Below are 27,843 nucleotides of genomic sequence, written 5' to 3'. Positions count from 1 at the left end.
GATATAATTTGTCATCTTGTCGAGGACAGCTTTCATTATTATTAATGGTCTAAAGGTTAAAGACAATGTTAGCTCCTGCAACTGTGGTTGGATTAAAAAGCAGTAATTCTTTATAGCACAATGAAAATGTCCGGTCCATGAAACAACTAAAATGAAAATGATAAAGTATTAAAAATCCTCTGATCTGTTTACAGTTTTTAGCCACATTGGGACTTGGCTTTCACAAAAGGACATGTAGTAAGTGGCCATACAAGACTAAACACCTGCATGTTTTTTTCCAATCAGAGCATTAAATTCACTCTTGCTGCCCTGTCTCAAAAGCTTCCTTTTTTCCAGACACCATATTATCTATCACCTTGTCTCTGTTAGTGATGTGCAGACACATGTACGTCTAACCCGGCATTTTTGGCTTAAGCAGGCCAAACATTTTGTTTATGGGGACTGAATGTTTGTTTGAAATCTGGATAAATAGCTGCTGTCTTTGCAGACGTTAGAGGGAAACAATTTTAATGTGTATACTGATAGTTATGTGATGGCTTACATTCCTGGGTTGTGTCAAGCATACACAGGGGTACATAGAAGAACATGAAAATAGGTTAGCATGTATTCATTCTGGAAAACAGGTGTGCACATGTGTGGTGCAAGCTTACTCTGAGCAAAGAGCTAGCTTTGGACTCTCTGTTCACAGGAAGTCTGCAAAACAAAAGGAGGGGAGTTTGTGATGATGATGCAGAGAACTACACATTACTTAATAATTAATTACAATTAACTAATAACATTTTATATTCAGGGTCATATTTAACAGTGAAAATAAGATGGTTTATCTTCAACATCACTTAAAATTCAACACTCAAGCACTTTCCATGCACTGCTCACTCTATCAGCTCCTCTAATATTCCTGTCTGAAATAGGGCTGTAGGCTACAGCACAACTAAATTAATGTTCTAAACTGAATTAAACACTGTCATTTTATATGCAGCTTGGTCATAAAAGCAGAATGAAGTGGGGAAAAGTGAAAGACATTATTTAACCTACTGTCAGAAGTTGTGGCAGCATGGGAAAAACAGATTGCTGTTTGTTCCAACAGGTGTTAGAACAAACAGTGCACTGCAGCTTGCATATAGCTGATCGGCGTGTACAAACATTTGTTTGGACTGACCTGGATGACTGTTTTTGTGACTGTCCTCCAGGCTGCTACAGAGTCCACTTGAAAAGCCAACAATAACATGTTTGGAGTGTTTTACCTTCAGAGTATACGTAGTGTTTTAAATTTCCCAGACCTCCACTAAATGTCCACTGCTCTGTGAAAAGCGGAATAAACAGTTACAGGAACCTAAACATGCTATTTCGGGCCCACATGCGAAAATGTTAGTAAACTTGTGTATTTGTGGATAAAGTTATGTATTTTTTGAAGTACCTCAGCTACGTGGTACAGTGAGATCTAGCAGGATCTCAGCAGTCTAAAGCTATTAGTGCTGACCTCTAGTAATTCCCAAGGCCTGAATGTGCACGATCTTTGTAGTTTACCTAATATTAGCTCAAATGTTATAGCATGAGAGAGGCACAGTACTTGATGTTGATAATCAGGACTGCAATATGTACCCTACATGCTCCAGTGCATGTGACCAGAGCTAATAATACAGAGTGGTTCATACTCTGAATGAACAGCATAAGAGGTTCATGGAAGCAGTTTAAAAATACCAGGTATCAGCGAGTGCTAGTTTCATCCCCTCAAGTGTCGTTTGTCCAAAATAGATGTCACTGGTCATTTACTTAGGGTAAATATGTACATAAAAAAACAAGTATTCTGCAAAAGCACTGTGACACAATGATTGGATAGTATTATTTGAAAACACATAGATTTTCTTCTGTTTGACTGTACAGTAAATGTCCTGGAAGGGACAAAGGGTCTCCAGGGTTCAAATCCATGTTGGTTGTCTAGCCGGATATATCCAGTGAAACTCTAAAAGAGTAACATGTAAATATTTACTGAGCTGACTGAACAAGCTTCAGAACAGTCAACACAGTGTCCAGTCACCCAAGTGTCTATTGACAAAAATGTGAATCAACTGAATGCAATGTTTTTCAGTTCCTGGTACCTTCAGCTTAAAATTAAATGACAATGACTATAGCTGCAGGAGACCACTAGAATTATGGAGGGTAGTAAATAGTGTGCTGCCTCAAAAGGAAAGATAGTTACATAAGACAATGCAGACAGCACTTTTTTATTTGGGAAGGAATTCTTGTCACTTGTGAAATCAGAGACATCTCACTTGGGTGAAATACTTGTGTGCTGTCTGGAAGGTTCCAGACAGATTATTATTTTTAATATGATGTTTGCAAAAGCAAGAGGAATGCACAACTTTGCATGTGCTTGAAATAGAAAGAAAATAAAGAAACCTTTATCTTTGTTTTGTATGTGAAACAAAAAATACACATACCAGTGATTCCTTTGTATGTTCTACTCCCAGACATAATATGTTACACAACCACACACAACCCAATGGACCTTATACTGTATATTCTCTTTCCTATTCTGACCAACTTAAGACCATAAATGGTAAAGTGGTAAATTTAAAAATATATAATTTTTTGCAGACAGCATTAGTTTTTGAGTTGAAATTTGGAGACTTGGCTCTTTCATGTGTACACTGTATCTTGTTCATACAATAATATAAAGATGAACACACTAGACATGATTTATTGCATCCTGTTGTAATACTGGAGAAAACGCAAAATCTCTGGTTTCAACTGACATAATACAATTTTGTGGTACCTGAAACCTGTGCAGGACGGCCTTGCACACAGCGGATGTTCCAGTAATCTGTAACAAAAATAATCTTCTAATCTCATTGTGAGGTAAAGTTAGGTTGCTACTGCAGGTAGCCTTGGTTTTGGAAATGCTGAGGAAATGATCCTCCACACTCTTGTCCTCTGGCACATCACTTCAGCATTCATGAGAAGGTTGCTAAGCTATTATTATTGCTGCTGAGGGAGCGATCACTTGTGTTTTGTTTGCATCCTGTTTGCTAAATATACATATTTTTCTGGGATGTTGTGTTCTGACAGACTGAGACAAGTACTTAACATATTTGGCTCTTATAACCAGTTATACCAACAGGAAGGGAAAACATGATTTCCAGTTGAGCAACTGTGATAACAAATAAGAGTATTCTGGGAAGAGCTATCACTTTCACTCTATCCTGACAGGGGTATTTTAAAGTGATTCTGTAAAATTAAATATTATCTTCTTGTTATATAAATTCTACACATCTGCTTATTACATTTCTTTCTTTCCCACTGGAAATCCCGCTGGAGTTGAATTTAGAAACATGTGTTTTTGCTATCTATCAGCTTTTTCAAACATATGGGTGTAAATTAGTCTAATGCTGTAGATTGACGAATAGTTGGTCACGACTATGGAATGTTTTGGTTACGTGAGTAATGTTTCAGATGTAGTTTTATATTAAATTAAATTTAAATTAATGTACTATGAAACAGACACATAAACAGAGGCGTCACATTAACACAAAAATAAAAACAATTTATTGTATGTCTGAATGAGAAATTTAACCCTAGTCTAACTAAAGAGTTTAAAACTCTAAGTGCCCCATGTGGATCAACACCTGCAGTACTGTGTAAGATCATTTCCAAAGAACAAATGAATGCTCTTTTGGTATTTTTACCCAGAAATGAAACCAATTTGTCTTTTTGATCTCAGTAACTCCTGACCACAGGAGAGCCTCCCACGCTAATCCTTCTTTGCAAGGGAAGCTCCCACGTGGCCAAAAATGCAGCCTGAATACTTGCATCTTTTCTGTTTCTCTCTATTTCTGCTACTAGGCGCCACATACGCTGAAACACACACACAAATCCCCACCACGAAAACTGGCTTATCCTAAACTAATGAAGCTAGCATTAGTCTTATTTATTTGTTAGCAACTGTTTGGCTGTTTGTGATAACTGAGGAGTTTAATCAGCTACCTGGATTGTTCCTGCTATGAACCGCGTATGAAAGAGCGTGGGAACATGCTGTTTTCATCCATTAACTCTGATTTTGCTGTAATAGAATGGGAACCAGGACCATTATAACTTCCTTAGAAAAAAACAATTCGTGGTTGTTTCCCATTGGAACAAAACAGAACAAGTGAAACACTGAAGTATAGCAGGCAAAGGTCCTTGGCACAGGAGCCACAGTATAACTGTATCCATGTTTCACAGATTGCTTCTGTGCATGACACATGTGTGAACTAACATTTGACCAAATGAGTGTTAGTGTAACAAGGGTATTGTCCTCCATGATTGAAACAAATAGAGGAAGACGTAACGTGAACACCTTACAGAGCAATCCAGTCTGCTAAAGCCTGGAGGTGCTGAGACATTGTTTTAGTTACCATCAAGTGGTTTGACTGAGCAAATAAAAATGATTATAATAAACATGACTAATACAATAACACAAAGCCTCATGATGCAGCATAAGATTATACTGTAACCAACTGAGTGGAATATACGGGCAGGTACTGTTATCAGTGATCAACATTTCCTCAGTGACCTTTATTTGATGATGTCTTTCTTTTGTAACACGTGATGGCTTGATGTCATGGCACTTAGCAAACCCATGCTCTCTTCCCACCACAGTAGGAAGTGCCCGACAATCTATTCAGCTGGACCATTAAGTGACAGGTCTTTGGATGCTGTCACTGGTACAACAAAGTCCTGTCCTGACGTACGCTTAATCCAAGAGAGGATCCAGAAGCCCTTTGTTTTATAGTTGTGTCTCATGTGTGTTTGAATGTAGATGTTGACACCACTCATTGCCATAGCAGTATTTTGGCAAAATCAGGAACTGGTTACATAAATGTAGATAGATGTCCCTCACTTTCTCTCTCACACACACACACACACACACACAAATGAAGATCCTATGTAGTCTCATAGATAAATATCTAAAATAAATAATATCTGCAGTATGTGAGCTTGAGATCCTTCCATAGAAAATCTAGCCAGCAAACAAAATATATGAAAATAATTCTACCACCACAAAAGGATGTTATAGAAAAGACGCAACTAAAGACAAGCAATAGTGCAGTGGAAAATGTTTTAACCATAGTAATGTTCTTGCACACTGTGGTCAGGGTGGAGAGTGGGCACGCCTTCAGTTGTCTGTGTCTGTGTTCAGTTGCCAGCCCTCAGCAATAGTTGCTCCACACTGAATTTTGATTGATTATCTAATATAACCTAATTATTTCTACTTGTCTTGAATGTAGCCAGAAGCTTTATGTTGTTATATAATTGTTAAGACAACACCTTAAATGCTCTTACTTGCTCAGAGAATTTAATAATGTCTCACTTTCTCTCTCAAAGCGTTGCCCCGAACTTTCTTCTGTTGTCTTTAAAAACCACTAAAGTGTCAAGATGAGCCTTTAACAAATCCTCTAAACTACCCTTTTAAATGATTCCTTACCATTTTAGGAAGGTGTTTGCATTGTCATGCGTGTAGAGAACATTTTGAAGGACAAAATCGTTTTGTCCGAGTCTCCCATTCTGTCTGGAATAAAAATTGTACATACAGTGAGATAACGAGAACGTGTTGTACTTCATCTGCACGCCAGCTATGCGGTCCACATTAGAACTTAACCCTGGCTAGATTTGAATCTTTGACACACACACACACACACACACACACACAACTGTGTAGCAGCACATGCAGAGACAGGACACATACATTCTCTCACACCCATCAAGAGACAGGAGTCAGCAGGAGTCAACAATGTTGGTGGGATTATGGGAGTGCACATGGTGTCCTCACAGGATGGGAACAGGGTCAAAGAAACAATCAGCCTTGAAGGTAGAGCAAGACAATTCACAAAAGTTCCTTCCCTGATGTTAGAATAAGGTGTGCAGTATGAAATCAAACATGTAATTGGGCCTGACACTTTGTAGTAATGGTAGCTCACCTGTATCACTGTTATACTGGTCCCAGATAGTTTGGTAGCTAGACAGTAACTCTCTCTTTTCTTTTACACAATCAATGGAATAAAAAAGTCCACATGATTAATATTTAACTATTGTTTACATACTATGTAGAAGCTTTTTGACTCCAGTCAAATTGTGTTATTTGAACCATTGTGGGACATCCAACCATCCATCTATCCATCAATTATCACATCCCCCCTTTCCTGTTAAGGGTCACCGGGATGCTGGAGCCAATCCCAGCTGTTGTTAGTGGATTCAAACAAAAGTGTCTCTTGCTTGGAGGCAACAGTGCTAACCACCACTTCACACAGCTTGTTACTTGACTTCAGCTTCACGTACGATTCACAGGGAACAGATGTTCTAATCTTGTCTGTAAAGTAAGGTCAGCTATTCCATGACTTCTATGTGTTGTTTACTTCCACTGAGATATGAAGCACAATCTCTAGTGGCTATGTGACCCAGATCATTCTCTGGCTGCTGCGGTCGGAATCGCATTCCTACATCTCATCCTGTGCTTCCTAGAAATTGTTTAGCTTTTATGGAAACCAGCCCTCTCTTTTGAATTTGAATACGATTCCTGTAGCTACTAATTGGCCGGAGTACCACCCACAGTTCACAACACCTCACCTCCTCATGTAAATATCTCAATTATTATTCTCAAGATGCTACCATGTAGAACTCAGTATTGCAGACGTGTGAGCAGGGTTGAATGAGAGTAGAATTTGTTATGATGGGGCTTGGCCGCCAGCCCCTTGTTGCAAAATCAAGACAGTGGGACAGTGTGATGGAAATCTCTCATATAAATGTTCTAACACTCTGCAATTAAACATGGGGAAATTATTTTCTGTTATGCACACACCATTCATTGACATGACACATGGCACTTTAGTGATACATGAATGAAAAGAATTGCAAGTTGACCAGAAGTGTCCTTAGTAAGTACTATCAATATAACAATCGTTAGCACCTCTGCGACCTCTATGGTAACAAGGGGTGGAATACGGTATATAAAGACCAACAAACAAACAGAAAAAAATTAATGTCACTCTGATGTTTTCATTTCTGATAATAGAGTCTGACTGGAACTTAATACATGCTGCGGTTCATTGTTAATTGTCATTGGCTTGTTGAGATATAGTGTAAGCTGCGTAGCTTAGTAACAAAACATACATTCATATATTCATGGTTTACCCAATCAATGCTGCAGCCAATCGGGAATGATAGTTCCCCACTGATGTTTCTGATGGCTGGCCCGTGCACGAGTGCTAGCTTTGGAAATTAACTGTGAGGCTGTAGCCATTAAATATCCAAGTAGAAATATCATCCACTGGTGAGTAAATGCCAATAACATATTAATGGATAGTACCAGAGTCAGGACTCGTTAACATGACAGCCTTTCTGAGCAGCTCAGAGACGTGACGTTGTCTGAGTATTGTTCATTATAATCCTGTGATGTGGGAAGTTCTTAGGCAGGAAGCAGCCAGTCGTCTCCTGAACTGCGCTCAATAACAGGAGGGAGAGGAGAGTCTAATCAAGTACAAAACACACACTCATTTGTGTATTACCACACACATATGAAGACAATGCACCTTTTGTATGTGCTTTCATTTTTTTTAATAGAAATGAGTCAGTATCCTGCCGTAGGTCACTGAGTTTATTTTCAGATATTACACAGTATGGTGTCCGTGCAATTGTACCCTACGTGTGTGAGAATGCGTGGTAGCCACCATCCAATTATACACACTCTTATAGAAACACACACAACTGTACTCCCTCGGTTACAACCACAAGTTTATTTTAACCAGATATTTGCTTTTATTTGTGAAGGATGTTGGAAAAATACTGGCATAAACTGAAGCAGAAAAAACCTAACATTAAATCAATTATGTGATTACAAATCAATGAAAATTAGAGAGGAAAAACACATAAAGAATGTTTTCTCAAGGCATTTATAAAACCAAAAGAACTAAGAAAAGACTGTCTGTAGCCATCATAGCCATCAGCTTCATATTGCTTAATAATCACTAAAGTTCCCCCACAGTTGTGATCTCTCACCCTTGCTTTGTGACTTTATTAAATCTTTTTCTCTTTATTTTCTTGTTCTTTTAGCTCATATAAAGCATCTATTGTTACACTGCCCTCAGAGACGGAGCCTTGTATTCTCACTTTTTACTTTTTTATTTTCTTTCAACGATCCGGCCAAGATCTACAAGGAAGTGCGCACACTTATCAAGAACAAGAAATAGCCAGATTATCATTAAACAGCAAATCTGGATCTGGTTATTTGCTTAGCTTACTAATACATGTTGTGCACAAGGAATGCTATAAAGATGTAACATGGAAACAACTAAGGAGAAGCAAGTATATTAAAATTTGTCATGTTTTTGCCCAGATTGAACAGTTTTCACAGTTATGTCCCTCGCTTGTAAAAGTGAGTTTTTTTTCTGATCTTTAGGTCACATCACTGGGTCTTCTTTGCAGAGATTCTTAACATATTTCTCTGCCCAAGTTTAATTTATGAGCTGCTTCAGTTTGACATTGACATGTTTTCATCTGTGCTTCATGTGCAAACCAGACAATTTGGCAACAACATAGAGAATTCTTTATGCATAACCGACATGTGTTGCAAGTGTTTTGTATAAGAGAGAGTTCTGAGTTCTGAATTATGTCCCAGATCGTCACTGTTGTAGCTTTATTTTCTTGCTGCTCTGTCAAGCGTAAATGAAGTGTAAATTGCAGCTTGTTTCTGCAAAGTGTTTACAGTTTTGTAAATTGAGCTATTATCCAAAGTCAATTGAAAGAGGTGTTTTACCCATCATTGTACCATGCACCAACACATTACAACAGCAGGAGTCATGTTTTTGGTGAAAATGTGTCTGTATTTACTCCCACCAAAAACATGAACAGGTACATGAATCAGTCCGCTTTGTTGGATGCTGCAACAAGTTGTTAACATGTGCTTCACACTGTGTAAGTGTGTGTGATAATAGGCTGTGACTGCGGCTCACAGCTCATCCTGTGCCAAACTATCCTAAAATGGTAAGATGCCTGTTAATTGTCAGATTATTATAGTAAGAGGAAGAGGTTTATGACAGAGTGGCCAAATTCTAGTTAAGAACAGGAAAACTTAAAATTTTCCATCTGTAGTTTATCACTAGAATTAAGAAATAGAAAATGCTTTAATGATTAATTGTTCTAATATGTGACTAATGTGCAAGGACTTTGACTTAATACACTATAATCCATGTTTTCTGTATAGTGAATACCACATTAAATCCAATAGTTGAAAATAGTGCAGTCTGAGCATTTCAGGAAATGCTTTGGTTAAGTCTGCAGTACACCCCTTTTTCTTTCTTCTCTAATTAGGAAATTAAAATAGATCAGATCTTGTGTTAATATGCGGTTTGATATTTTAGCTAATTACTTCAGAAGATGTAATTGCAATATTTAGACCTGGGCTTCAAAGTGATAACATTTTCCATAATTTATTTTCTTTAATTATTCACCTCGTGAAATCTGTCTATTGAGATTGATTTAAGCAGGCTGCAAAAAGAAAATTGATTCGTGCTGCTTTAAACCCAGGCCAGGAGCAGAATCATGACACCACACTGGAAGACGTCACCGCACCAGTTTGAAATGGCCGTGGCACATACACAGAGCAGAGCAACACAATGTCAGGAAACTGATTTCTAATGCAAGGCCTCACTAAATGGAATGGGAACTGTCTGGATCCCTGTAACATTGTTCAGACATTGGCTTGTCAATTTGTTTTTAAATAAAATCCAAAACAGGGTAAAGAAAAAGGAAGGAAGCAACCTGAGGGAGGTCTGATGAAGAAAAGCAGCATTGAACTGAAACAGAACACAAAGACCGAGATTCATTCCTTCATCTCTGGGGTTTTAGGACACTGGAGGATTTAGAGTCTGGGTCAAGAATGCTTCTGAGCTGTTCAGAATATTGTCCCTACAATGTGTTTATTAGCACAATGCACCCGTGAAGAATGTCCAGTTTGTTGAGACAAAGAGACAGTTTTGCCCTGTCCTCATTGGTAATCCCTCATTTGCAGCCACATGCACACAGAGACACGCCATTCTGTCTCTACTTGGGATCAACCGGCATGTTCTCAGACCAAGTCAACATGTGTCTATCAACTTTTTCATGAATACTTCAAACTCCACTTTACATCGTTGGACAATTGTTCACACAAATAGTCCATATGGTAATAACATGTTTTGCTGCAAAGACCATTTTAACCATTTTAATTGGTGTATCTGCACCACCGTTAACAACATGCCAACATCTGCATCTCATGCCTTAAGGGCCTATTGCGTGGTGTGGTCTTTTGCAGATTCTCTATTTACTGTCTTCAGCGAGGCATGTGAGCAAATAAGCATGGACACATACGCAAACACACACAGTGGGGTTATTTTTAGAAAAGACTCTTTATGCTCCACTGACCATTGCCAGACAGGCTGACTATGTGTGTGTGTGTGTGTGTGTGTGTGGTGTGTCTAAGCCTCTTGTGTGTTATAAGATTAGATTGTTTATATTTATCACAAAAAAAACTCAAATTTGAGCATCCAGATACTAAAAATATACAAAAGGTTGTTTAACTAAAGTTTATTTATATCATAGGGAATTTTAGAGTTGCTCTGTTCTCTATTGTGTTAAATGTGTGGTCTGGTATTTAGTGTTGAGCAAGCAGTGATTTGTTGAGGCCCATAATGACCTCTCTCAGTTGGAATTTAATCAGTGTGTTTCTGCAGCTTGCACTGTCATCCTCATAAATGGGAATTAAAAGGAAGCTGGAAGGCCATTTTAATCCATTATGATATCACGGTGCTGTAATTTGAAGAGAGCTCCTCCCTTTAAATGACTTCCTACTGACAAGATACAACTATGAGTCGTGAGTCGTACTTCTTCTATCAGACATAGCCTGGAGATTTAGCACTGTGTGTGTGTGTGTGTGTGTATGCTGTCAGGAGTTAAAAAGTTAATTGATTGGTCTTTCAGGTATGAGAAAATATTCTGTTTTATGAGCTGTGTCTGGCCAATGTTTTTTGCTTTTCCAGTTTGAATGCAATCCACATTACCCTTTAAGCGCCTTGACAGATGTGGTCGGAGTGCTGAATGATGTTAACAGTTTGTATGCATTTCAATGAAAAACCTCAGTTGTTGCAGGAGGGCAGACACATTTCCCTGTATCTGTGTACATATGGATCTCATCCAACTGGAACATACCAGTCTAGCATGAATAAGCATCCAGTTACATGCAGACAGCTAGTTGAACAAAGCCTGGCCTGACAGGCAGACAATCTCCAGTGGCTGCACAGCATAATTTGTTCTACTGATACCCCTGAATAATCCTGTCCTGGGGGCTACGTCAGGACAAATGTCTCTGGAGAGGGCAAAGTCTGCGTCCTTTTTCAATTGTTTTCTGTACTTTCTGGGGAAAGCCTGGCTGACAGCTCCATAGGGACTGGGACTCTCCTCTCTGCTGGTCCCCGCTGAGATTAGTGATTAGATTTTTATGTCTCTCGTGATCCTCAATGGCTAAATCCCTGCTCATGCAACTGAATATGATCTGAGTTTGTAGCTGTTTTTGGAAGGAGGATTTAGTTACTGCCAGAGCTGGTGGAGCTAAATCAGATATTTTATTGTTGAGTAAAAGTACAAATCTGTTCTGCAGAGTCAAATAAACAATGAGTCAATGCCTCAACCGCAATAAACAAGATCTAATTTACTGCCCTGATGTGAGTTTAAGTGTCATGCTGCTCATAGGTAACTAAAGATATTAAAAACATTACATATACATTTCTATTACAACCTTGTCCAAAACGTTTAACAATGAAAATGTATTTAAAAATGTGCTTATTTATTGAGATCGGGGTGACTGCCCATTTTCTGTCTGTCTTCTTGATATTAAAACATTAAGGGATGCAAGCAGAGCAAATGTATATATATATATATATATATATATATGTATATATGTATAGAAATGTATATGTAATGTTTTTAATATATATATATATATATATATATATATATATATATATATATATATATATATATATACAGTATATATATATATATATATATCTGATGTCAGAAAAAGCTTGGACTAAAACTTCCAGGAGAACTTTGGTTGGTAAAAGATGCTGTTTTTAATATAATATTCTTCTATGTTCTACAAGAAGTACTGAATGTATAGCACTGTAATCTAAGGGATAAAAAAGTTTCACTTCATGTTTTTTGCAGTTGTCAGTCACTTAAAAAGCATATTAATTTATCAACTGGGTTCAATGTCAATGTAAAATACAAAAGGATATTACCCTGAGACTCAATATAGACGATGTGTAATACAGGAAATGTTTGCTCAAGAGGCTCAGCTTTATTGTTTAAACACAATAATAGGGCCGCATACACAGTGTGGACACAATTAGGCACACAACAGCATTGAAAAACACATCACTAAGTATTCAATTGCTAATTTTTAAGGTATTAATTTTTAGCTTTCTTCATTTCATTTAACATGTAACCACCCGAGGTAGTACTAAATCAAGTTTCAGGTACTTGCCTGTAATGGCATGGCTGTGATTGGTCAAACAGGTGTTTCGTCCCACCCAAAACGCAACAAACACAACAATGCAGTAACCTTTTCATTCATGTACATTTGACATTTGGACATTTCTAGAACAAAGAACAATGGAAAGCACAAAATGTATAAATGGAAACATCTGTTCCGCTGTTGCAATTTTTTTTACAATGCACGTCTGAAGTGTGTAACCTTTTTAGTAACAAATATATTTATTCCTTCCTTATTTGTAAAATACTGAACTGTGGAAAAAAAGAAGCAGAAAGGTTCAGATTGTGGAAAACCCCATGTTACAGGTCACTACGTTCATGTAATGGAAAAGCAACTTGCTTGACTGACCATCACCTCTACTTTAAATTCTAGTCTTAAAGGGGTGCTACATCTAAAACCTGCCCTTTGATTCAACACTCACCCGATGAAAGGTGTCTGGAAAAACTTTGTAGCTTCCTCACTGGTGGAGAACTACAGATAGATGGACATGTTACTGTACTATCTGGGTTTCTAGAGATGTTTTTTAATTTTTGTGCTGTGATATTTTGTGGCCGATGAGAAAACTACAAACTTTACAGCCATTTTAACAGCCTGCAAGGTTTTTACATAGAGTGTCGCATGAGCCTCAAAACGACACCTTGAAGAAACGATGGTCAGTCAAACTGTTCTAAATTTGACAAGAAAAGGAAAAAAAAAATCCCACTTTGAATGTTGAAACTCGATTTGGGCCCCATCATGTGCCACTACTTGTGGCCAGTATCTAGCTAGGATTCAAATGAGTTCTGTAATACAATGGCTCATTATTTAGCGCCTCTCTCACACACACACATACAATGGGGCAGGCCATCAGATTAGTGGAGATTGACCCCTTCCACACCCTGAAGCAACTTCCCCTTTTCTCTTAGCCAATCACAACAGTGGGTTGGCAGAAAGTGTAATGTGAAACCGGGGTCTTGGCTCAACACTTCAAACCTTGGGCACTGTTGGAGGCCAACAGAAACAACAGCCGTAGTCTTTCACACTCTCTCACAGATTTTCCTTAATTTGTTATACCCGGACACATACTGCTTACAAACACCATCTGCTGCATACACTCTCCGTTTGGTTCAGCAACATACAGCCACACATCTCAGAGAGCTTTGCCTTGTGGGATTTACACTGTGGACTGCTGCTATGGATTAATCATTTTGGTGACTGGCTGTATGTGTTACATACTGGACTAGTCTCAGTTCAACGTAACTGGGCACCCAGAGGACACTTAGCTCACTGTAGACTGTCTTGCTGGACAGCCAGGCTGTCACAGCCTTTTGGAGCTGGTTAAAAGTAGCCGCCATATCTGCATGAGACCACAGGACCATCTTTCTGTGTGGTGGTTGGATGATGCAGTGTGTGCTCTCCTTCCTCTCCCCTCAGCTGAGCTCCGGATCCCCCTGTAGCTGCGAGGTCAGCCCCGACGGGACAAAGAAGAAGAAATCTAAGAACCTGTGAGTACTGTCATCCCAGATGAACCTGTTTGTTGTGTGTTTCCTTTTTTATTCTCATTTACATTTTAACCATCTGCTCATTTTCAACCTGTGAACCTCCGACCTGTGACCTGTAACTACAATAGTATCAATGAGACTCAGCCTTTTATTATTGTGCTAATTTAATCAACATGTGTCCAGAAAGAGCAAAAATTTGAAACGTTTCTTGTAAAACGATGTTGTTACTTGTGCCCAAACTAGTGTGAATGATAATGCCTTGTTTCTTGGCCAGCCCCGGGGGGTTAACTGAGATATCAGGACAGATAATGTGTTTTCTGTGAGTGTGAATGAATTAGGCAATTGAAGAAGATATTGGGTAATATCCAGTGCCCTATTCTGGCCATTGTGACGGTCTGCGCATTTCCTGCACGTGTTCACAGATCTACAAATGCAGTCACACATTTTATGCTAAAGGTGACTGTGCGAGCTAAAGCTTATCATTTATCGCTGCCCATCTACTTAATTAAGTGGTAAATTATCTGTGTGCTGCTGAGGAGTGTGGTACCATATGTGTGTCTCACATTATCCGTGGTGTGAGAAACAAGGTGTGCGTGGAGAGTGTTTTGTTTGGGTGTGTTTCTGTACATCAGATGTGTGTGTCGACGCCTCACTGATTCATCAGCTGTTGAATGAGCCTTATTCATGCTCCTGTTCATCAAGATGAAAGCACTTTTCACGCCACCAAAGACAATAAAACCACTCACTGACTGTTCTTGGGCCTGATAGCTACCCATTCTTCTGCACAAGCTGTGTTTTGTGTTGTTTAGTTAACCAGCAGATTAAGTGATTAAGATTCCACTGCTTTTTTTCCAAGAGTCTCGTGTACGTTGCCTTTTTGTCAGCTCTTGCAAACAGCTTCAATTCTGCTTTATTTGCTTTAATAAAACAAACACTTCAGAGAACACATAATAGATTTTTAGGGATATTTGAAAATGCACATTTTCCAATTCAGTGATAGTTAGTTAGTTAGTAATTGCTTTTTGACTTGGCACTATGATAAATCAGGATTTAGCTGAATGGTGACTCGTTTGTCACCTGTGCTTTTTGCTTCATTAGAGGCATCTTTAGTGTTAAGGAATAGTTTTGACATTGACTAAATTCGCATGGAAGGAACCATTATTTGTCCTGTGAATAGAATGACTTGTTGTTGTTGAAACCCACTTCTGTCACCACTAGTCAATGGGAAAAAGATAACCCACTGACCTTTCTGAGCCTCGTGTATTGTAGACACTCTCAGGGGTATCCAGTAGTAACACTACATGTGATTTACTCTCTTCCAAATGCCCCTCCATTTTGTACATTGTGTGCTGTGTGTGTTTATAACCTCTTTGCTAAGTAGATTTGAAATAATGCTGACTTAAGTTCAGCTTTCACTGTTGGTCTTTGAGCTTTTCTCATTCTGACAATTAGTGGGATATTTGCTCTTTTGATTAGTAGTAGTAGTTTCAGTGGAATGACAATTGAGTGAAAAATATCAAAACACAATGTCAACATCAATTGAAGAATATACAGTATATAGGATTATAAATATAAATTTATAAATATAAATGATCTTTATATCTGCCTTTTTTAAATTTCCTCTCTCCACTGCTCTAAAGCTCTTTTCCATAGCACAGAGAATTCATTGTTTCCTTTTTACTCATGCATCATTTAGAATAACAAAGACCTTTTGGTCCTTAACTTCCTAGGCATTATTTCTCTCATCCTCTAATTCTTTCTCCTTTTCGTCTCTGTACATTTTTTACATTTCCTGCTTCCAGCACTTAATTCTCTCTTTTCCTCATCTCCCTTTCGCACATTTGGCTTCACGTGCCTTGTTCTCTGCAGTCAGCACAGCTGTTTTTCCTGGGATTGTCGGCAGTATTTCTGCCTCTCTCCTACTCCATTATCACCTTTTGTCTTTACTTCGTCCAGGCTTTGCTTCCCCAAGTAACAGGTCCATTCACAGATACACTTTTTTTCCTATTCTGTGCTTTTCAACAAGTAGCAATAAAGCACACCAACAGCTGTAGTGCACCAAAGTGAGATTCTTGACAGATGAATCTAAGTTTATAAAAAATGATGCATAACCAGAGGGTGAAGAAGTTGTTTGTCACTCCATAACAAACATGTGTGTATTGAGAAGATTGCCTCATGTAATTACAGCTAGTGTCCAACTTTGATTCATAGAGGCAGGAAATACAGATAGATAGAGAGGGCAGAGCAAACACAGCTTGTAAAACAAAACACAAATAACCCTCTGTGTGTTTGTCATGTATAAGATGAATATACTGATGACATGTTCATTACAGTATTGATAGATAAAGAGTTGTATTTTTCAGATAATACCGATTCTGTGTCATCTCGACTTTTCAAGTAATTAACATCAATTCTCTGCTGTGTTGCCAGGATACATGAACAACTCCTTTCTGTTCTGTGAAAGGCCAAGGTGAAACATGATTTTCATTCACCTTGATATAGAATGAGTGTTGAAATTATGTGAGTCTGTGTTGTGGTGTTCATAGACATCTCAAATTTAAAATTAACGACAGTAAATTAAAGTTCCTGGACTTTCTGAAACTGTAATTGTTTACCTCCTAATTAATAATGGACATGCAGGTTTAGATAAGTGGGGACACTTGATGATAGTCAGACCACCCTGCTGTGTATTCATGCAGCATGGTAGGTATACATGCTATACACAGTTAATTTTGGATGATCAGATAATATTATGCTTTGAAACCTCTCCATTCATAAAGCATCCTTCCAACATTGCGGGAGCTTCCTTGTCAACACTACATTGCTTGCGGTGCAACTCAACAGCTGACAACTGGACAATAGATTTGGTTTAGCCTATTTTTTTTATGCCACCCCCCCAACCAGTGCTGACTCGTTTAACACTACTTAAGACAACAGAGTGAGTTTGCTTTCTACAAGGTACACATAGGCATTCCCATCCTAAAATCAACTGTTCAGTAAAAGAAAATCAATTCACTGCTTTTGCAAAAAAGGCAAATGTCATCTCAACTTCCTTACCCATCAAACTAAAACCTGTCCAGGCAACACTATGTCACGATTGGGTGAGCACAGGGTCCGCCTTCCTCAGCCCCCTAGAACTATATAAAGCTCCACCAGAGCCTCTTGGGGGACAGAGGAATGTGATTGTCAAACAAACTGGGGCCTGAGCACCGACACTTTTGACATAGGCTTACATGCAGTCAAATTTCCACACACCCCAAGTGAACCTGCATTCAGGCTGGCACCCATGTTTCACACTATGGTGGATTTCTCAGAGAAGTACCTTGAAAGGTAAGTGGTAGGTTCATGTAAGCTTTGTTTTTTGTTATCAAGCATTAGAGAGTAAGGAAAGTGTGGCTCAGAGTGGTTTTGTGTCCCACATGAATGGTAGCTCTAGAGGTGTTTAGGAAGCTATCTGACCCCTTGGAACTCATTTGACAGTCACAGTGAGGAAGAAGAATCCCCTGTGAGGCTAAAGAGCTCAAACTATTTTGGAGGAAGCAGCTTTAACTTCTAACTTGAGACTGCCCCTTTTTCTTATTATATGCAGCCTGGATTTCAGGAATAGGATTGCTCATGTGGTCTTTGTGGATAAGAAGGTGAGTTTGCACAGAAATAGAGCTCCTTTTAGTCTTGATTGAGGGAGACTATGAATGATAGTGTTATATTTATGGACAAAATTTAGGACAATTCCCTTTTTCATTGTTCTTCTAGGAACATTGCAGAGCGACTTTCTCTTTGTTATGAGGTACTTCACACCTTCACAGAGAGGGCACGCCTTTCCCTTCCTTATCGTGTTGATTCAATGTTTATGGATATGTCTCCAGGCTGTTGTGTCTGCAAAGAAAGCACAGGACAACCACTTACAGTTTGATCACGTAGCCCGAATGGTGTTAATGTGCCACACTGACACAACCCTTGAGACATTATAGTTGCACAAATGCAGATGCACAAACATGCTCACTCTGCTGCATAATGTTATTAGTGTGACTTGTCCTGTTTTCACGTCAGAGGCACACAGCCTTCTGTAAATAGAAAGTGGCCGAGGGAATGAAAACATGCTTGAATGTTTTTACATTGGGCTTCTGCTCGTCATCTGTACTTTAATTCCCCCTCTGTACTCTTTGCTAAACCCCAGATCTGACAACTGGTGAACACTTTGTAAAGGGTAAAGTGAGGCAGTGGATTTAGTTTGTGCTTGTATGGTACATTGTGATTTGTAGTATGCCTGTCTATGTGCTCCCAGAGCCTTTCCCTGGGAGTGTGGCCTATTTTTCAGAACACCAGGAATAGCCAGTGGGGTGCTATTAGTGCATCTAATGTGAGCCACGCAAAGAGGGAATAAAGAGTACGGAAACCTGAAGATAATTGCGACGCTTAAGACCTCTTGTTCCTTCACTCAAGCACATGAAGGGGTCTCTCCAACTACAAGCAGTCACTTGTAGTTGGAGAGTGTGAAAATGTGTCTACACATTGTCATATTGTGCTGCAAACATGGTCGTGCTGTAAGCTTTTGGAGAATTACATTTCTGGATGGCAGCTTGTTATATCATCCTAGTTTCATCATAGTTTGGTAATGTGGTGCAGAGCAAGAGTCAGTCTTTTTGCAGACTGAGTTAAGTATATTTACGGTAATAAATTAAGTGGAGTGTGTTTGCTACTAGAAGTTGTGCTTTGGATCTATTAGCAGCGAGGAAGATACAAGTGAAGAGGAAAAAGTAACAACCTTAAATAGAGAGGTTGTCAAAGTGAGAGCCAATAACACAGAAATGGTAGAGGTGCTTAGACTACTTTACATCTCATGTCATTTACATGACACTGTTGCAAGAATGAATGTGTATTTTCCTCTAATGAGAAAGGAGTATTCCACCTAATGTACAGACTGAAGAAAGAAGTGTTATTACAGCACGTTTTTAAGAATAGTGTTGGTTCTGTATTTGGGTTCAGACAATAGGCAAAAAGATAAATGATGGGATAACCATGTTGGTTTCAGTGTAGACGCCAACTATTAGATACGAAAGAATAATGCCTTGTAAGCACACTGTGAAACTTTCCAGTGTGTGCAATATCAATTGACAGCCACATGGTGGCAGTAAAGAAACATATGTTTCTCTTGAAGTGACTTGTTATGACATCATTGTCACATTATTCCCACTTGGGCTCGGCGTGTATTAAACCAGACATAAATAATAAAGGGTCCTTTGTCAAACAAACTGTTTTCCAGCCCTTATAAAATGCAAGTTCTTTTTTCCCCATATGAACCTGCAAGACAGAGGCCCCGTCTTAGCTAACACGTGGCCAACTCAAGACCTCATTGCCTTGAGTACAACCTAAAAATAGAACAATCTAATAAATCCTGCCCTGATGTTATGAGTTTATTTAACAGCAACCATGTTTTTTATTTGGGTAATAATGTCCATCAGGCTGGCAAGTGTGCACTATCCACAGGGATTCTGCATTAGAGCACCCTGTTGTTTCTGAGAAAAGAGACCTAAACTGCGTTTTCCACTGTAACATCTGGTTGAATCCTGTTTCTGTGGCGCTCTTTTGTTATTTCAGTCGAGTGATGAGTCACCTCTTATTTAGGTACGATTAGGAGAATGTAGGAGATGTGGATTAAGAGAAGAGGTAGAGATGGATTTTATTAGGAATTTATTTTTTCTAAATGTCATTACTCTTTGTGTTTCCCACCAACTATTTTTCTCCTCACATAAAACTTCCATCTTTTTCGATTTCTTTGCCTAACAGCTTTTCTGACTGTCACCAGATGCTTTTACTTGTTTCATTTGGCACAGACATTTTATGTAAAGTCAATGCATCTACAAAATCCCACTCTTCTTGATTTTAAAAGCCCTAGTCAGCCATATTTCAGCAGCATGAAGTTTTGTTGTGTCATGTGTATGGGCATATTTGTACTTTTCCTGTCCTGGCAAGAAACCCCACATGAGACAGCTCAGTGTTGTGTGTTCAGTCCAACCATGCGCTGTGTGTGACCACCTTGTATTTACTTGTGAATAAATTACCCCCCCCTCTTCCCAGCACACTACTGATGCAGGCTCAGAGTTTTCCAGCACCTGTGATTGGCATAAAAGCACCACTGAAGTGGCACAGGTGCAGGGGGCTTCTTTGAAATGTTTGTGTGGGCGTTCTTTCATCGGCATCCAAGTATATTCATGTACAGTATTTGTGCTAGTTGTTCCTCTACCCCCCCCCCTCATTTCAGTGCATGTTTGAATGTAAGTGGCTATAACTGGAAGCCATGTTTCTTAATTTGGGGTGTTCAGGCTCTCCCGAGGCTTGCGGGTTGGCAGTAGGACAGCTTGCAGTGATTAGGGCCAGTGAGCACACACCACTGTGCTGCATTATTAGCAGGCCGTTCAATCCACAGTGGAAATCAAAAGCAGGGACTCAGGAAATAGGTGTTGAGTGAGGTCACATCCCAGTGAGACAGCACGTGCTCCAGGTTGGGAAAAGCCAGGACACTTACCATGGGATTATGGGAATGCGCAGAATTCTCTTGGACCCCGTGGGCACCGAATGTGGGTGTATTACCTTGTCTGAGATTTAAGGTGGTGCATGTGCGAGTGAGATGAAGGTAGAAAGGTGAAAGAGGTGAAGTGGGTGGTCTGGAGGATTTTGGATGCCGCTGCTGGAGGGAAGCAGAAGAGCAGTGAAGAGGTCACTGTGCCCTGTCACCTCGGCCCTGGGTCGGCTCCCTCTAAGCAACACCTCTAGGCACATGGAGAATGGCGTGATGAAACAGAGCAGTGAGGATTGAGTCTCTCTCCTCCTTCTCTGCCACAGTTGCTCAGTCCCTGCCAAGGAACCTGCCAGGGACACATCTACAGGAAAGTCTGTTAGAGATAGTAGATTGACAAGAGAGACAGTGACACGAAGCAAGGAAAAGGAGCTTAACCATCGCCTTTTGGAAAAGTTCTGTCCAACGTATCTGACTGAAGACTAAAAAATGTACATACAACACGTTTATTTTCATCTTTTCTGCCATTTGTGGGTTTGATTTCACATGGACTGGATTTACAATGCTCAACCTAACTGGTCGTTCCCATTCGTTGGATTGTTTCAGTTGTGGACTTTGGACTTGGAGACTCAACACTTTCTTCCATTTCTCTTTTTGTCCACCTCCTCTCATTCATTTCATCCTTCTTCCATTTTCCCACCTCAAAACATCACCTCCTACACCATTCATAAATCTCCCTTCCACTCTTCCTTCCCTTTTCAACTCTCCCCTTCTATTTTTGTTTCACCCAGGGCCAAAGACATGAAGAATCGGCTGGCTTTCCTGCGGAGGAGGAATGAATCCCCAGGAAGTAACCCAGCCAGCAAGCTAGACAAATCTATGAAGTCAGTCAAGTAAGTGGCCACTTCCTGACAGCATGTGCATGTGGGTGTGTGCGAGACTGTTTTCCGGGTCTCACCGCAGCTGGTGGTGACCTGGTCTAGTAGGACAGACAAGTGGGCAGTAAGAGAGATGGGAGTGTGCTTGTAACGGTTGACATTAATAAAATGAATGAGAGGATGTGTTAGTGAGGAATGTACGTCAGAGGAAAGGGAAAGTGAATTGTTTGTAAATGATCTAGGAAGTATATTTACCAAATCAAATATATTTGCAATTATGAGCGATCCAATGTGACATTAGAGACTAAATGTTCTCATGCTTGAACACCGGTGGCTACGAAAGATGTAAGAGTGTAAAAGATGAGCAAATATTCTTTTATTAATTTTATGTGTTCCCCTGAGCCTTTTGGTCATTAAATGCTAAATGATAGTTTCTAATATTATCATGTTATTTATAGGAACCTACACTGAAAAGTACATACAGTCAACCTGGCTCTGCACGTTGCCAAAAGTATTAGTAATGCTTCACCACATGAACAGTGGGAGAACAAGATATCAAAGTGTAAGAATAAATGTAATATTTGTTGATTTGGTGCAATAGATGTAAGAGTGTCTGCCAAAACTCTAATGCATTTTCAAAAGGTACTGAAAATGTCCAAATTGCCCAAAATGTCCTTGAAGTTACACAGCAACTAGTTTCTTGCTGTGCTCAATAAGGCCTCAGATGTGGACTACAATGACTGAGGAGCACTGTAAAGAGGCGTGCTTCACAGAAGGGCACAGAAAGGATGAAAGGCAGCAGGGGGCAGACAGACACCAGTGAGGGGAGGAGGTCTCTAAACCCAACAGCACTTCCCCCATTGGCTATCTGAAGTCCCTCCCCTCCTGCCTTCAGTGGGAATATAAAAGCCTACCCCCACCAGAGTGAAGCAGAATGTCTCATGGCTCTCAGTGTGGGAACCATTCACAAGGCAGAACCGAATGTGAGGGAAAGAGCAGTAGACACAGAATAGAGTGGAGGGGAGCAGCGGAGAGGAATTATCTGCTTCCACACTTCCATCTACTTAACATAGACAAAGTTCTGCGGATGGGTCACACAATGAGAAACCTGGCTGAGATGGGCTTGTTAAAGAATCGCTCTGCTTTTATCTGCAGGCCCACCCCGGAGGAAGCACTAAAATGGGGGGACTCACTTGACAAACTGCTAACTCACAAATGTAAGTAACTTTTAGTTCCTTCATTCTCTTGTATCTCTTATCGTCTCCCTAGTTTACCGTCTTTACTCTTTAATATTTTTGCTTTAGTTTAGTGCAACAAAGTATTTGATAGTGAGTGAATATAAACATACGGTGCATTTTGACTTTGGGGAGAAGGTTGGTAAGAGCAGGGCATATGCATGTAATGACGTATGGATCACACATTGTACACACACACACACACACACACACACACACACGGATACAATACTAATCCCAAAGGACTGACACCATACTAAAGCAGGTAACCTGCAAGCATGTTGCTATTTCTGTCTTCCACAATTTACCTTCCACAGTCACTCATCATTCTTCAAAGCAGAAAGCTGATACAAAGCCAACGTCACATCTGTTCCTCATTCAGCTCTGTTGGCCTCTTTATTCTCTCGCTTCTAATTTCCTCTCTATCACCTCTTACCTCACTCCCTGCTTACCCGAGTGAGGTAAGAGATGACTGCTCGCACTGGCTCTGCTTATCAGCGTGGGTGATTCATGGGAACGGAAAGGTGCAGACAGGAGCGGTGGGTGTACACGACTTCCCGCTATTCTTTCTTCTGAGTACCTTCTTCCTTAAATCATTAACTTGACCGAAACTTAAAAAGCTCAAAGTGCCAGAATGAGGCTCATTTCCCCCGTACACCGAAACAACCATCCTTTGTTCATTAACAGCATGCGCACCGGTGATGCATAGATGCCACGCTGAATAGTAAGGAAAGACTGGGTCAGTGGGGTGATGTAACTCATATGATGTTGAGGAGTTTAATATGTGCTGCGTTGTTGGGAGGGTTTTTTAATGTCTTACTTTATTCCAACCACATGACTCATCTGGTTATTGAGCTATTTCAGGCCGCCGAAACTCGAAGAAGGCTTCAGCTGCGAGGTTGCCATGGCACTCGAGTCAACTCTCCTTTTGTTTATTCTCATCTTCTCCTCCTCTCTGCTCTCTCCCTCAGATGGTCTGGCGGCGTTCAGAGCTTTCCTGCGAACGGAGTTCAGCGAGGAGAATCTGGAATTCTGGCTAGCATGCGAGGAATACAAGAAGATCAAGTCGCAGTCCAAGATGGCCTCAAAAGCCAAGAAAATCTTTGCAGAATACATCGCCATTCAGTCGTGTAAAGAGGTGAGCGAAAGTGGAGTCAAAAACAGCCTTGTGCAAAAAATAAAACACGCACGTTCCAGCAGTGCAGTCTTACCCCATGTCTCACTTTCTGAATCTTTCCTGCCTGCAGGTAAACCTGGATTCATACACCAGAGACCACACTAAGGACAACCTGCAGAATGTGACGCGCTCCTGCTTTGACTTGGCGCAGAGGCGGATATATGGGCTGATGGAGAAAGACTCATATCCCCGCTTCCTGCGCTCAGAACTCTACTTGGACTTAATCAACCAAAAAAAGCCCAGCTCCACTTCAACTTCATCTTCATCATAAGAGAACAGAGGAAGATATAAGGAGAAGAGAAAGATGATGATGATGAAATGAGCAGACTTGAAAAACGTACAGTGGGTGTGTGGAATTCAAGGGTTTTCTTTGCCTTTTTAGTTTTCATTTGTCTGTCATCCTGTCCACTATGATGTTTTTGTTGTTATGGTGTGAGAGGACCCGGCAAAGCTATGGCACTGCAAAGGAATGTAGTTTACCAGGTTGACGGCTGGATGAGTGGATGAATGGATGGGCTGATGAATGGATGAATGGCTGTTACTTAAACTACAAAAGCCCACAAGCGAGGGCTGAAACACGAGCTGGACACTTGATCACTGTCGCTTTTTTGTGTCAGTGTCTTGTAAGAAAAATGACATTTCTTTGTGTTTTTTAAGTTTGTATCCAGTTTTACTGGCAAAAAGGAGGGGTTGCTTAAAAACAAACTGCAGACATGAAGACAGTCCGGTACTGTTTTGTCACTTTTTTTGCTTTTATTTTGAAACTCCCACTTTAACCCCCCTCCTTTTCACCACCATTTCCTCTGTGAAGCGACTTCAAAGCTGTTGGTACGACACAAAGTCCTTTTTCTTCGTGTTTTTATTTTTGATCAGGTTCCAAACTGTGTGATGAAGGGGAAACAAAACACGAGATGATGTCTGAATGAAAAATAGTGTTGACGCTGTGTTTCACACGCATCTCTGTTAACCCCCCTGCATCCTCTCAAAGTTTTTAAAAATGACTTTCATCCTATTCGGTTCATCCTAAGACTGTGGAAAGACGCTGTGCTCGCTTAACTTGGACAGAGGTAGAGACCGTGATGGGCAAAGCACACAGATGTATAAATAACAAATGGACTGCAGCTGTGAAGAAACACAGATGTGTATCTCACTCACATTAAAAGACATTCAAAGTCGCATTAAAAGCCAGAGATGGAGGGGGGGAACGGGGGGAAAGACGACTTGCTTCCTGTCTCCAAAGACCAGACATGAAAAATCCAAGAGGAGCAAGAAAAAAGACAGATGTTTCCATGCAGACATTTCCTTTAACATTGTAGCGTATTGTGGACTAATGCAGGAAGCGTTCTCAGGACATCGCTACGACAGGTTTCAGCTTCAGTTTGTCTTCTCAACCGATTCTGTTTTTCTACACACTCACTGTTTTTATATGCTTTAGGGATCTAACTTGCACTCCCTAGTTCTACTGAGCAATACACAAGACGTTGCTTGTTTCATAGTCAGAGGGAAAAAACTGCTTCATGTTGTACAAAGGTTTGCCTATTTATTTAGATTAACTTACTGGATGCTTCTACAGACGCCCTCACGTCCTCCAAAGCACTCAACTAAAAGCTCTCACTTTCCTCTTAACCACCAAACAGGTCCTGAACTTTAAGTGCAATATTTTTTTAATGTTTATTTTATTATTATTTTTGGTTTAATTTTAAATTTTTATGGGAAAAGACAAACGGCTTGAGCTCTGCATTAACTTTATTTGTTATGTGAAAAAAAAACAACAACTTAGAGCTATAAGGTTGACTTACAACGTACATTTACGAGAACCTTAAGTAGTTTAACGAATTTTAAGCAAGTGATTCTAACTGTGTATTAACCTCCAGCAGCAGGCAGCTGGGGTGGGCGTTATGGTTGTAAATATAATTCTTTAAGAAAATTATGTGATAACACATTAAAAAAAACAACAAAAAACCAATAGGTCTCTGCTGGTGGTGAATGTGGGACCCAGCTGTATCTATGTAAATATGAGAGACTCAAAACTATAAGATGACATGTATTGTTAAAATAAAATAGGTGAGCAAGAGCAGGTACAATCTGCTCTTTTTCCCAGTCATACACTGCTTGTAAGGAGTTCTCTGAAATGCATTTTATCATTTTCACTGTTTACAATTCAAAATGCATCTCCTATGATAGCAAGTGAAAACAGTAGAGTACATTTGGTGTCATTGCTAATGATAAATAAACCAACCAACTGATAAAATAAGATGTTTTGTCTCTGGATTTTTCTTACATTGTCCATTTGCATGTGTGCCACTGCAATTTGATTGAAAACACACATTCAAAGAGCTAAAGGGATTCTTTGGGGTTTGAAATACACTTCTTTCCTTTCACTACTCATCCAAAGAGCTTATTGAGTCTGGGAACGTTTATTAGGTAATTTATTTTTATGCTCAAGGCTGGTTTCATTTCTCACCTGACCTGAATAGGCTCATTAGGTGGACAATAGAAAAGGTGTGAAGAGTAGAGAATCGTTAGACCATGACCCCCTCATACTGCCCAAAAGGGTCATTAGGTGTGGTCTCCTTGGTGGACGTGTGAAGTGGTTTTAATATTGCTGGTGATATGTGAACGGGCTGCATCATGAAGTGGTCGTTGGGGAACATCTCTGTGGGCACACCAGCCGTCGAGGAATTGACTCCAGATCCAGCAGAATGGAGACAAACAGGGCTGAGATTAAAATCCAACTTATATCCACAGACCTCACATGTCTTTTTTCTTCTTGACATCACAAATTACAGACTTTAGCCCATCTGTTAATTATTTTAGACGTACTGAACTTGATTTATCCCCAGATAATCCAATTAGATTATGTATCAAACTGTTGGCCTGTCTGCAACCTGTTGATCATCTGACAGTTTGAACTACTTGTCCCAATGTGCAGCACAATCTCATTTTCATAAGCAACATATATCTTGGGTTAGTCTGGAGCGTACACACTCCCATACAAACTGTAAAACTGGGTATGTTTTCATACATTGTGAGGAATAAAATGGGGAACGAGCGGAGCCGTACTCAAAAGACTTGGATGAACATCTCGTCCCGATCCCAGCTGTTCTGTTGTTCAGAACAGAGGAGCAGGCGAGTGTGACACGGGGTCGAGTGTTTTCTCGGGTTGTTGAGATGGGATGAGAGGTAACAGTTGGAGGTCTGCGAGTGTAGTGTGTGTGTTTGCCTGTGTTTGGGGGGTGGATCAGTCTGAAGTGCTGTGGGAGACACTAGTAACAGTGTCTAATCTTCTTTACCAGCTGCCATCTGTTTTGACAGACACAGTTTCTTTTCCCAAAAGGAATTGTCATCAGCCTTTCTATCGCTTCTCTCGGCCTGTTTCCTCTCCTCCTCGCTCCTTGCCGACTGCCTCTTTGTCTTCGCAGCCCACGCTTGTATTTTTTAACACTGTTGTGTTTTATACCATACAATGGAGGTTCCGCTCTTGTGCTGGATTCCCTTACCAAATCCCTTTGTTGAAATATCCTTCCTCTCTGTTGTCTGTGTAAACCATATCACACAGTCTGTCATTGTTTTCCAATTCAGCTGTCACGTGAGCCCCTAAATGCTCCGGCTGGCATTTCCCGCTGAGATCTTGTGTCCTGCACTGCTCTAAATGTTTCCTCCACTGTGACAGCCTCTTATCTGACATTAATTCAGCCAAGGCCAAGTAAACGTTTGTCACAAGGACATGGCACGAGAGCAAGTGCTATTATTTTAAGTTACAGATTTTCGACATCGTTGTCTTGTCTGCTGTATAATGGGGAGATACGCTTGCTTCATTCCTTCATAGGATTCCTTGGATAGGAAACTCAAGCTGTACAAAGGCCTACTCTAACCAAGACATGAAACTGCAACTGACCCTTAAAACTATTATTTAACATTCCAGTTCCTTTTATATCTTTATCAGCTGACCTCATAACCATCAGATCGCTTACTTGATATCTTTTTTTAGCA

The 27,843-nt window shown here is 40.0% G+C and overlaps 1 protein-coding gene across 4 annotated transcripts in view; it reads left to right on the top strand.

Annotated features, from left to right (window-relative positions):
* rgs3a (regulator of G protein signaling 3a) overlaps positions 1-26,104 on the top strand; it is a 114,930-nt gene extending 88,826 nt beyond the window's left edge. For 3 of the 4 annotated variants that reach the window (XM_026353996.1, XM_026353997.1, XM_026353999.1), the window contains 5 exons: positions 13,976-14,046; positions 21,352-21,453; positions 22,594-22,655; positions 23,645-23,811; positions 23,921-26,104. In XM_026353996.1, coding sequence (XP_026209781.1) covers positions 13,976-14,046; positions 21,352-21,453; positions 22,594-22,655; positions 23,645-23,811; positions 23,921-24,121 — 603 coding nt within the window. In that variant the 3' untranslated portion in view covers positions 24,122-26,104. Of the gene's footprint in view, positions 1-13,975; positions 14,047-17,205; positions 17,374-21,351; positions 21,454-22,593; positions 22,656-23,644; positions 23,812-23,920 lie in introns of those variants that run through there. The other variant, XM_026354000.1, reaches the window with a different exon arrangement.
* Positions 26,105-27,843: the final 1,739 nt, after the last annotated feature.

The sequence above is a fragment of the Anabas testudineus genome, chromosome 12 (genome assembly GCF_900324465.2).
Source record: "Anabas testudineus chromosome 12, fAnaTes1.2, whole genome shotgun sequence".
Lineage (NCBI taxonomy): Eukaryota > Metazoa > Chordata > Actinopteri > Anabantiformes > Anabantidae > Anabas > Anabas testudineus.
This window is presented reverse-complemented; position numbering and strand designations above follow the sequence as displayed.